The following is a 12,997-nucleotide window of genomic DNA, read 5'->3' on the forward strand; positions in this document are numbered from 1 at the left end:
ATACTTATATGGGAAGCCTTATTTACTTTACTTCTATTCTCTATTCGGAGAGTATTAGGGCTGGGAGAAGTGGCGAAAAAGAATTCAGCAACTCTTCAAGTAGCTTAACCGGGGGTCGGCGTCCCATGTGATGGGTAACGTGTGCTTATTACCGTGTGGAGTGTACATGGCTTGTCTTCTTGTCGTCGCGCCACCTTCGGCCTCCGCGAACCTCCATAAATTAGAGTTCAATAAAAACACATGAACAACTTGTAATATTTAATATTTTGTTAATCTTAACAATAAATGTTGTATAATATACATGGTATATACAAATAATGTAATCTCAATAACAATCCAGTGAATTGATGTCTTCATTGAGCTCGTATATTCCTAGAACATCGTCCAGAAGGGACGATAAGCTTTTGATGCCTTCTCTCCACGTTTTCTTTTGTGCAATGACTGATTTAAAATCTTTGCTTTTAAGGTAATTAACGAATAGGTATGGGGATGCAAACTTTAGCAGCTTCGGTCTCTCCTGTTGGTTGTTTGTCTGCATTTCATTCTGCAGTCTCATCTGCCGTTCATACATATTTGCCAGGAGGTTCATATCATCAACATTCAGTATACCTTCTATAACGTTATCCACTTTAGTTTCATCAGATTCAGGTGATACATCTGTATCGTTGTTGCTGTAATCTCTAAGCCTTATTTTACAGTTTAATTCGTCTACACTTCTTGTATCACCTTCACTTGGCTTTAGTGTATCTGGTACTTTGTATCGATTTAATATATCATTAAGCTCTGTCGATATTGAAAGAGCAGATTCCATTATGTCGACTTCAGATTCATCCTGTAACAGTTTAACTAAGACAGTTAGACAGCCGATTGCAGCGAGTTCTTCTAGAGTTTTCTGTAGCCTCTTTTGTATTTCTGCTTCATTTAACGTAACGATCTTGCGGGATTCCTTCGAGAATGTTACCGGAGGGAAGGTCCCGTCCAACATGCCTTGAGCATTCAATAATTGTTGGATTACGATCTTCCAAAATTTGAGAGCGCTCAACTGCACCTCCCAGTGGAAATCATTAAGAGCGGTGTACACCATACACTCGTGAAGCATTTGTTTGAAGGTTGAAGTTATTTTTACGTTTTGATATATATCGCAGAGCACATTGCACGCTTCCTTTCTGACAATGCCTTCAGGATTATCGACTATTATTGACAGGATCACATTCTGGAAGTATAAAATGTTGTAATATTTAATACTTTTTATTTTCACACATGTTAAAACAATTTTAATGACTTATTTATTTTATGAAGTCTGCTAACAGCCATTACAATTTTACAAATATGGTTAGTAAAATATATACTGGTTAAGTATAAATTGGACAGCCAATTAGGAGATATATAAAATGAAAACAGTTCAAATACAATTAAAAACAATAACTAAGATTTAAAACGAACAATACAAGTTGTCCAGACTCTCATGTTGAAATTCTTAATGTCAATGCAATAAGAATTAAATTCATACTTTAACATAATAAATATGAATGTTTTTTATGGAATGTTAGAAATATTTGAAGATTAGGTGCAATCATAGAAAACACAACAGAAATATGTAAAGATTGGTATAGAATTAAAAGCTTCTAATATTATTCTAAACTGGCTACTTTTACCATCATAGTTATTTCTTCTATCGGGATATAGAGATGGAAGAGTAATTAAACAAATTTAATATAACAGTTTTAATTAGAAATTTAGGCAAATGCGATAATTAGGTGTGTAGAAATATACCTATTCTTGCATATGTAAGAGGTTAGGATGATTTTTTTTATTTACAAGAAAAATTAGCATCCTTTTTTAAATACCACAGAATTTTCCCTCCAATTAGAATTTAATTGTTAAATATATAATATATCAATAGTTTTGTCAATCTAAATGGCAACACAAACATACAATTTCATTGTCTGATTTCTTTATTACCTAATTATTATCAAATTTTCTTGTCAGAATATTATGGTAGTGTTTTTGCCTGTTACCTGTATGTTTGGGTGTTCTGCTTGCAGTTGCTCCCATATGTTGGTAACTTTGGAGGCTGCCCCGAGGCACTTCAGAGCGGATGCACGCACATAGAACTCGTGGTCGTTCTGCGCGATAGTTGCTGCCACGATGATCAGCTTGTTTGACATTATTTGATTTTGAAACGGTGGGAACTCTGGCAGAATAAAAAAAATCGTAGAAATATTATTTATACAGTACCCGGTGATAAATATTGCATATCGACTTTTGGAAAGAGACAATCAGCTGATTTCGGCTTCGTAGAGCATTATCTCTATCCCACACTAGTTATGTGACGTTTCGTCAATCGTTGTATTACGTGCAACAGAAATAACATTCTACGGAGCCGAAATTAGCCGATTCCCTCTTTCCAAAGGTCGATGTGCAATATTTATCGCCGGGTACTGTAATTATAAACAAATTATTGGTTTATCAATATTGATGTAAATTGTATCTGTACCATATATTATTATTACCATCATGTATTATGTATCATATACAGAGATTGGATATCCGTGATGCTAAAATTTATGAAAACATTTTTAATGACTTACTTATAGATAAATATTTTTTTTAAATGTTCTTTTTTTGAAAATGTTGACGTGGAATCTATGGTGTAGATGGGTTAGTTAGCTTGAAATGTCAAGGTTGTCTGTACACGTTGTGGTTGGCTCATGGAGACTGTGGTAAAAAAAAACTTACTTATGAAAGATATCTCGGTGACCACCAACAGCAGCTCGAGAGCGGAGTCCCGGATCTCCCAGTTGTAGTCATGCAGCTTCATGTATATCAGCTTGCCCAGCCCGTGCATCGCGGAGCCCGGCTTCGACTCCAGCAGCAGCGACAAATTGGGCGGAAGGAACTTCTTGATTGTAATCGCAATTACGTTCAAAGCGGTGACTACGAACTACAACAAATTTGTACGAAAGAATATTTACTAATGTAGACATAAACATTTATTACGGGTTGGCTTAGTGCTGCAGCTTATGCTGTTAGGAAGATAAAACATTGCTCTGATATTAATACTACTAGGATAGTATACTTTAGTTATTTCCAGAGCAATATATCCTATGGATTTATGCTTTGGGGTATAGGTGTGGATATTAAAATGTTTTTTTTTAAACGCAATATTTGGCGGTGTTTCCCGAGACGCACTTTAGAGATGGCACTGCTATACCAATGTAATCTATATCTCCTCGTTTTAAGGTTTATTTTATATTTCAATGTTACAATCGTAAGAGCTGCTTGTAATGTCTTTGTGTGACTTGACACATACAGGATGATTGGTTAGATGTAAAAACTTTAAAGGTCTGAATGTATAGTATGTAGCTCATTTACTGTTAATCAATATATAGTACATCCTTTAGCTACCAATGGTTTCAGAAATAATAAATAACGGAATGATAATACAGTAAGAAGAGTTTTTAAAATTTGAATTGCTATATATATCTACCTTGCAGACTTTATACTGCCAGAAGATATTGACCTATCACATTACAATAGAAAAAATAAATTAGTGTAACGTATTTGGTGATCGCTTAGCTAGCTTTAATGCTTCATGCTAAAAGGTGACTTTTTAATAAAAGTTTTAAAGTAGTGGATGTGTAAAAACACCCATACCCAAATCACCTTGTATAAGAGCGTGAAATGTTATATAAAATATGTATGTGAATGGTTAAAAACCATTTAAAAAGAGCTCCGTTTTACATACGAGCCCAAGGTTGCCAATAAATAATTTATCTTAAAAAATAGCTCTGGTCGCTCTCTCTGAGAGGAGGTGTGTGACTTGATGGTTAATATTTACTCACCTTACATGTCAAGTTCGGTCTTTTCAAAATATGATACACGAGATTGTACAAACAAAGCACCTCGAAGCTCTCGTGCCAGGATATATTGTACATTTTCACCAACGTCAGCAACGTATCCAGCACATACGTCATCACTAGAATCTTATCCTGACTGTCTTCATACGTGGCCTCGCTTGTCATTTCACCGTCTTCATTTATTGGATCGTACTGCTTCAATACGAAGAAAAGCGCTTGGAATACTAAATTAGCTTGTTCATTGCTGAATCTCTTTTTCATGCAGCTCAATCTCTTTATGCTTTGTAACGTTATAGAATGCGTGTCCAGTTGTAAGGTTAGATCTCTCATGGCGTAGGCTGCTCGTGCTGTGTGTTCGCACGTGCAGTCCATCAGTTTTTTTACATATTCGTCAACACTCTCATCCGAAAGCATCGCCATTGACTTACCCAAAGTAGCGTACGCTAATGACGGTACTAAAATAATTGCAACGATCTGATTATCTAATTCCACCTTCTTACCGTCTGCAACCCATAGTGCTGGAGACCTCCCCTGCCACGCGGAGCTCCATATAGCACCACAAGAGTTGCAGAAATCAAAAACTAAAGTCGGACAACGCCTATGTATAAGAAACTGAATAATATTCAAATACGAAACTCCCAATTCCACGTAAATATCTCTGTCGTACGTGTCGTTAACAAGCATGGACTGTGAGCTCACAACTCTCGCTACTGCGACGGAGAAAATTATTTTAACAATTAACAATATTAAATCTTCCCTCCGTAACTTATCTAGTAAAATGTGACAGTGATGTGATATATTTGATTGTTTTATTATGTAGTCGGTTAGTAAGTTGTTCTCTTTCCTCACTTCCTCCATATTGCTGATAATGGACAGCAATATTTGGAGCATCGGTTCAAGGGTTTTACTTATTTCATCTTCGTTTTCGCTCGTCATGGAGTCAATTGATATATAATCAGTTTCTAAAACAGGTTTCATTATGTACTCCAGGACTGTTCTGATTTTATTTGCATCACCAAATTTGTTTAGCTCCCACGCGAAGATTGAAGCAAATTTATAAGTTTTTCTAAGAACGAAGACCGTTCTTTTCTCGTTGCATAGCAAAAGGATCTGCTTCCAGGCGTCACTATCATATAACCAACTAACTCCAGAGTCATGATTTACTAGAGACAGCGCTACATCCATATACGCAACCCTTAGACTGGAGTTAATTGATGAACTGTTGATTTGATTGAACGCTTGTGCTAACACTTCGCTTTTTTTAGAAAATATCTTAGCGAAATTCACTTCCCTGTCGCAGACGACGGCGAGCAATCTTATTAGAAATACTTTGACTGTGTTGTCGTATGCATCGAACCGGTCGAGAGCATTGACTATAAGATCAGGTAGAAACGGCAGTGTTTTGAAGTATGTAGCCTCTGAAATAAAAAAAAAGATCTATATATATTACAATCTACTACATGCATAACAATATCAATCAATATAAGAAAAATAGCGATGTACAAAAAAGTTTTTTTTCAAGGCCTCCCTTTCAACCACTAAAGTGTAGGCAGGGACTTTATTAACTTTTTCAGATACTCTTTTATCTTCTTTTCCCTCTTTTCCGTACTTTATTTAACTTTCATACATCTTCTATACCTCATCACCATTCCTAAAGTTTGTTTTAACTGCCTGACTTAGGCGCTTATTTGAATTCCTAACATTGCGTTATATACAGTAACTTTTAATTATCTTACTTACATATATTTTTGTTCATAAAAACAAAAAATTGTAAAAAATCCAATTTATAGCTTAAACTCAAATAAATCGCTCAACAATCAACAACGGACTTATGGACATTCAGTGCCCGCGACTTCGTTCACATCGAATTTAACAATAAAGTAGTTTATTTAATTTTTTTACAAAACTAATTCTAAAATTAAAGTAAAACTAGTGCCTTCTTATTACATTAGCTACCTGCCATTATCTGCTCCGTCAAAGTCATCATTCCAGACATAAAAAAATTTAAAAACAAATGTTTTGGTACATGTACCATATGTATGTATTCACATGCACACTCCAATTTTATTTATTTGTATAAATAAAAGTTGAGTATTGTTCTTATATGGCCTTTCCAACAAACTAGCTTTTATATTAACAAAAACCCGTTGAATTAAATTAAACAAATTTCAACTTTAATAACCACAAATGCGCTACTAACTTAATATAAAGTCAAAAATATAGTTTTTACACACGAACCTTGAAATGTTCGATAAGTAATTTAGCAATGACCATCCGCGTCACATGTTTTTTCTAACAAGTGGCAATGATTTAGGTGTTTTTCAAGTAGGCCAACTCTTGTGTACAGTACAATTTTTAACTACGTATGTAGGATGATTGATTATAAGTGTATAGCTCATTTGGTAGGCCCTACCAGAAACTCAATGGTTTCCGAAATAATAAATAACACAATGATAATATAGCATGAAAAAGCATATTTGAGATTCGAATTATTACACATTAAAATTAATTATTGTGTATTATCTTATTCACATAATCTTACTTCACATAGTACTGTCATAAGTTATGGACGTCTCATATTTAACAATAAACATATTTCAAAGTTAACACTTTAAACCTTTTTGCTTACAAATAAGCAAAAACCAAAGGCCCTGTACACGTGTGTACACATATATTATAAATGTGTGTGTGGATATGTAATACATGTGTTTACATTTATATGTGTCTATACATATACAGTCCCCTCCATGAATATCAAAAATATTTTATACTCATCAAATATTAAAAAAATATAATAGAAATACTGCTACTTATATCTAAAATATCATACATTATATATCATTACTCTATTAACATAAACAAATTGTTATCATATTCTGACTGATAACATGATAACAAAGATTAAAAAACACTTCACCCAATTACTGTTGATATAGATTTATTTCATAATTCCGGATGATCAAAGTATGTTCCCTAGAATTTCATAATCACTATTTCTTCTAGCTTTGCCTATTAGGTTTTCGACATATACTAACTTATTCACACATTCAATTTGACTTGAAATGTCACTATAAATTGAAATTTCTGCATTAAAAAGACAGTGCCTTGTATTCCATAACATTGCATATCTTAAAAATATTTATAACAAAAGTTTGCTGTTGAACATACCAATTTTATTAAACAACCTATAAATTTTGTCACATTTTCAAATATCACCGCTGACAAACACTATCTAGGTGATTATAATAAAAAATATATAGTGTTTGGCAATAATACATACACAGATAATTATAGATTTGTAATGATGCAACTACATACATAGTTTAAAAGTATTGGCAGTGGTAGCCCAGCAGTAGAGCACTTAGACTTGCAATTGTTGGTTGCGGGTTTAATTCTCAGGATGCCATATTATATAATTTACACTTTGTGCATTAATTACAAAGGATTGCCACTGCCTATAAACAAGTTTCTAGAGGATACACCACTATCAGAAACCTCCCTGCTTAGCATGGCGATTAAGTTATATCGCCTGGTAGATATTTTTGGGGAAGGGTTATGTCTTGCAGTGGGGGCTTTTTAGTTGTGTGTATCAGTATTTTTATGTTTAAATGATGCAAATCCTATTCAAAAATTACTATTAGTTCCAGTAGACAAGATTAACTGGGATGATCGCTAGAAAATTGGATGTAACCGCAAATGAGAAAATAAGGCCAAAACAGATTATCAGTAATCGTTAAATTTAGAAATAATATATTTAAATAATTATGTCACACACAAAAAATAAAGTATTTGCCTCTCTTTCTGCCTTCTTATTTATTACATAAAAAATTGTATCTATCTAAAGTTGCAACTCATCAATGATTGCAACAATTTTTGTAAGCATGAATCTCATTGCACAGGACATTATGAGCAAACAAATTTGTTTTAGAATATGCCATATCATATTACATATTTGATAAGTATGCATGTATTTTCTTTGACTAATAGATACAAGAAGTTTTAAGTCACATTATCCAAAAAATTGCCGGAAAACTTGATCATGTTTAGATATTTATTGTACAAGAAAATAACTTAAGGATACATAAAATTTAAAAAAAAATCATGACATTATAACTTTGAACGCCTTTGTATGCAAAATTAAAAAAATGTAATCATTAAAACATTTTATAATTAATATATACCATAACGCAAAATATTATGAGTGTAGTATTCTAGTAGACAACTATTTTTCTAAATATTCCCATAGTAGGATCCCATAAACTTGAAAATTTATAAGTTAGGTTGAGAAACATGTAAATAAATTTACTAAACAAAATTAATGCGTATTGATAGAAGATAATACTCGGAACACAAAACTGCCCATTTCACGTATAACTACAATATTACACAATAATAAGAGGCGAACACGTGCCTAACTTATCACTTAACTTGTACACACACATTTTCGATAGTAAAAAACCAATGATAAACGTATAATTAATAGAAAATATCTTATATAATAATAAACATTACACATTCCTAAATGAAATTTTCAAATTTAATAATTAAAATAAAAAAAATTAAAAGTAAGTTTTGCAAATCATATTTTGATATAATAAATTAGAAACTAATTATAATAATTGTTTTATATGAGTTAAACCATACAGCTTTTTGAAATATTATGATTTATCCAAATACTTACCATTATCACTGCCGTTTATTTTTATAAATAAATTATCCGCGTAATAATTATCCATGACATAATTCGGTTTGAGAACTTTATCAAACAATAATTTGACTTTACTTTGTATAACAGCATTTTCCATTTTTATTATATTAATATAAATAATATCTATACAATGAAAAACGAAACTAAATGAATTGCATATCACAACAACATCGCATGTTTGCTTTTTCGTATTAAAGATCCAGAGTTTAAATTCGACAAACAATCTATAGTGTTGTTCGTGTTTAGTGTGGAGTCTACTCAATCGATACAATATCGGTTTATCTCATGAAATTGATTTTTTTTTATTATTTGGTGTACTATCGTTAATAGTCACAAAAAAATCTTTAAGATATATCTTTTAAATTTATCAATGAAATGCCATAACTGTATCGGTGTAGTAAAATGGAATTTATGATTGCTTTTATTACTCTTATAACCAACTTTTTTGAACTACTAATGCATAACTGTTTAAACAATTTATTAATTTAACAAATCTATTGCAATTTTTTAATATGCGATAATTGAAAACAGTTTAAGTAAATTTGCGTAAGACGAAATAACATTATGATTGTTCTAGAATAGTGAACTATTCTGTCAATCTCCTAATCGGCTGAGTACAGTACGTAGGAATTTGTTTGAAAATTGTGCTAGTGTAGTGACGAGTGAATTTTTCTATTTATATAATAAATAGTGTATAAACTGTGTGTATTTTGTGCGCGTGAGTGAGATGCCCCTTAGAGGAAGAAGTTTCGTAAGTATTTTGCAATTGTTAATTAGTATTCATTACGATTTTCCGCTGTTTGATTTTTTAATTTTATATATTGTTAATTACTAACTAGATGTTAACTTTATGTCCGTTGTTGGTCGGTGTGAGGCAGATTTATTTACCTACTGCGCTTTTTTGTTCAGTCCACTAACGTGATACTGCATAAATGATTTTCAATTTAGCATGCTTTAGTTGCAGTACATTTTTGGCCCATTTCCAAGTGTAGTATCCTTGACTGTGTTAACCCGAGGCGATTAATTATTATATACTAATCTGGAAGATTTGTTGGTATCGTCATGTGGTCTGATTTGGTGGTCTTCCACAGGATAGTTGATGCCTGCCTGATTTAACACGCGTCGAGTGCCCTCTAATAGCCTGCCTAGTGAGGTTAGTTTAAATCACGATGTTATAATACATAACCAGGAATTAAAATAAATTGAATTAAACTATGTTCAAATACAAGAGAGCAAATATCTTTAAAGAAAAAAAAATCGTGGTGATTAAACTCAAAACAGACATTTAGCGTTTAAAAATTAATATGTTAGCAAATTTAATAAATTTTTAAATCCTGGGTATTTTTAATGTATTGCATTGAATTATTGCTAAATTACTATATTAATAGACAATCAGAAATCAATGATTTATAAAAAATGGTCTGTGGATTAATTATGTAAATCTAATATTTTTAAACTAAAGATATAATTTAAGTAATGGGTCTATAAGATGGTATATACATACAACCATTACATTATTTTATTGTATTAACATGTGGAACATGTTTGAGGTTAATTATTAACAGTCAGATATACTTTCTAATTTAATGTTACCAGATAAAGCATGTGCAAATTAAATTGTTATTAATCTTCATTGTTTAAAGACCACAAAAACTAGAGAGTTTTGAAATGTGAAGAAAAAAAATCTGAAATTCTGTGGATGTATTGTCATAGCTTCTTCTATACTATTGGGTAGACCTTGGTAAACTGGTCTAGCTGTCTAGCAGCTACACAAAAGTTTTAAATAATAAAAATATAGATGAATGCCATCTAAATTCTGGTTTGAGGTCAACTGCAACTACTGAATTTGTTGGGCTGATGAAACATTATAATATAATGTGTAAGTTAAAATCTAGTGAGCTGCAAAACATTTCAGAAGGTGCCATTTGTTTGCCATCACAAGAGATCAGATAATTTGATGCATTTTTGCCTAATAAGTTACATTTACTTCAGAAATTGTTAATATGGCTTCCTCAATGAGAAATTAAAAAATCAAGTGATTTACAACCAATGTAATAGCATGGCATAAAATTTATATTCAAAACATTATATTTAACAATCACATAATCAGTGGATTTTTTAAATTTAATAGTGCTTTGTAGAATAAACCAACACTTCAGCAAAAAAATTGTATCAGGGTATCCTAAAGCTTAACGAATGGACATGGCTTTGTGAAAAAAGGAAGTGACTGTGCTCAAAGTCTATCCTGATGTATGTTCTTTTGGTCATATTGTTACCCACTTAAGATCTTTGAATAAGTATAATAAAACCCTAAATATCCAAAGATCCATTGTGGGCATATATTGCAGTAATATTTGCTCGGATAAAGTATACTGCCAAGTTATTGTCCTTTCATTAGAGAAATTTATATAAAGAACATTGTTCTCAGGCAGTAAGTAGTTTTGTGTTGATCTTAGAGGGAGACCTAGGCCTTGCAGTGGGCTACTATCAACATACATGATGATGATGAAAAGATCAAGTTGTTCAAGTGTTCTCTTTATTGATTAATTTAACTTTGAGATAATTAGTAACAATTACATGTAAGACAAGTTTTCTGTCCATATACTCCATGTTCATAGTTTAATGGTGATTATATTTACTTTTTAATGCATAATGTTTTTGGTTTGATTACATCTTGACATATCTTTTTTTTTTTAGTTTTTTTTTTATTTAGTTACAGATGTTTTAATTTATTCTGTGGTTTTCATAGATTTTTTTGTATTATGTTTGCATAATCTCTTTGTAGAAACCTTCTTTGTCTAATGAAGGTATAAAATAAAAGTTGCCAATTTTTTTTCAGAGAATTTTCTAGTTAGTGCGCATAGCAACATGTTTAGCTATCAATTTTTATTTATGAAGAAATGTTAATTTTATTAGATTTCAACAAATCGCCCCGTTGTTTATTAAAAGATGTCAATAGGCATATTACCATTATCTTATAGTGGATTATCTAAAAGTGCCATAATTTTAGCCGTAATTACCATTTTAGGTAACACAAAACTATCAATCTTTGCAATGTGACATAGTCTTTATAAAACAAAGCTAATGTCACCTCATTTTGAAGTTTTGTTATTTATCGCTCATCTGTCCTTGGTTGGTGTTTTTCTAAGAATAATTGCCGCTGAGGTGATTGTGTCACTCGGATTCCGAAGTCTCATTGTTTGCCGACGGATAATACACTTGGCGGTATGCGTTCGTGACTGTGCAACTGTAGCAAATGATGTTTCCTTATAATTAAATGAAATATTATTTTTTAGGTGGAACATTATTATTTCTCAATTCACGTTATCGGCTGGTGAACGTAAGAATTATCTGATTCTAATTTTTATTATACATAAGAATTGGAACAGATAAAATAACGCAACACTTTTTAATATTCGAATTAAATAATTGTTTTTTTTTACGTAAACGTCAACTTCTTAATAATAGTTTTTAAAAAAAGGGCGTGTGCACAGTATATATATAGAACATTTGCGTTAATAATACGGCGACGTATATGAATGTTTTACTAAACTTAACGCGACAGAACTATAGGTGTTTTCTATGTATGATACATAACGACAAGTGTAATCTTTTTTCGATGTATATTAGCTGTACCGGCGTATTTATTTCCGCTTAATGAATAGATCACGTATTTTTAAATTTACACTAAAGTTTATTTAATATTATATTTTAATAACTTTTATCTTATTTCTTAAAACAAAAATCTTAAGAATTGCTCAAGCAGTTTCAAGTTATAAATGGCGTAACTATCACGTTTTAGTTTTATGTCATACAGATTAGACATTTTTAATGGTGAGATACAAAAGAATTACGATTTTAGAACGTCGTTATGCGTTGTTTTGTAATATGTGAAAATTACTGTAATATTAATTTATGAAAATAGCAAAATATTTCTTATAAATTAATTAAATCTAACGTCCTGTTGATTTCTTGCTTGAAGAGTTAGACATCGGAACCAAGTTCGATGAGTTGATGTAAAGTCTGATGTCACAACAAATTTAACAAAGAAAATATATTGAACGCGCTAGGAAATTTATGAGAAGCTTGGTGTTGCCCTGTCAAGAGTTTTAATAGTTCCGCAGGATATCTTAAACCTTCCTTTTCTTCGTTTTAAATTTAAAATTTGAATTAAAAAAATGTTATTATTGCATTTTAAATGTGTGGAACTTGATTTGTTGACTCATGGTTGATATTATAATGTTTGCATCAAACATTGATAAATTTCATTTGAAAAAAGATACTTGAATTTTTACCGGTTCTTCACAGCATATCAGCTTTCCGCACACATGGGCATATTACTTCTAATGTTAGAATTATTTTGATTTAAAATATATTTTGAATTTATTTTAGACGTTCTGAAAATTTTATGTTTTTAAATATGTATGGT

At 31.5% G+C, this 12,997-nt stretch overlaps 2 protein-coding genes across 2 annotated transcripts in view; one reads left to right on the plus strand and one right to left on the minus strand.

Moving 5' to 3' along the window:
• Window positions 1-251: 251 nt before the first annotated feature.
• On the minus strand, window positions 252-8,743 carry LOC137932096 (uncharacterized). Its single transcript, XM_068775664.1, has 5 exons — window positions 8,542-8,743; window positions 3,846-5,278; window positions 2,740-2,944; window positions 2,019-2,194; window positions 252-1,213 (listed from the first exon to the last, which is right to left on the minus strand). Exons 1-5 carry the CDS (start codon window positions 8,663-8,665, stop codon window positions 326-328), a joined length of 2,826 nt encoding a protein of 941 aa, XP_068631765.1. The 5' UTR covers window positions 8,666-8,743; the 3' UTR covers window positions 252-325.
• Window positions 8,744-9,174: 431 nt separating this feature from the next.
• The window catches only part of LOC137932196 (BAG domain-containing protein Samui-like), a 50,873-nt gene continuing 47,050 nt past the window's right edge, over window positions 9,175-12,997 (plus strand). The window contains exon 1 of the mRNA XM_068775795.1: window positions 9,175-9,319. Coding sequence (XP_068631896.1) covers window positions 9,296-9,319 — 24 coding nt within the window. The 5' untranslated portion in view covers window positions 9,175-9,295. The remainder of the gene's footprint in view (window positions 9,320-12,997) is intronic.

This window comes from Battus philenor, unplaced genomic scaffold (genome assembly GCF_028537555.1).
Source record: "Battus philenor isolate CCGP_79_NKW_IND1 unplaced genomic scaffold, ilBatPhil1.0.hap1 SCAF_9, whole genome shotgun sequence".
NCBI lineage: Eukaryota > Metazoa > Arthropoda > Insecta > Lepidoptera > Papilionidae > Battus > Battus philenor.

Excerpts from the sequence above, each read along its gene's own strand:
- LOC137932096 (XM_068775664.1), bottom strand. The coding sequence starts at position 8,665 with ATGGAAAATGCTGTTATACAAAGTAAAGTCAAATTATTGTTTGATAAA. Across the intron at positions 5,279-8,541 it reads AATAAACGGCAGTGATAATG|AGGCTACATACTTCAAAACA; the intron begins GTAAGTATTTGG and ends TTTTTATTTCAG. Across the intron at positions 2,195-2,739 it reads CACCGAGATATCTTTCATAA|AGTTCCCACCGTTTCAAAAT; the intron begins GTAAGTTTTTTT and ends TTATTCTGCCAG.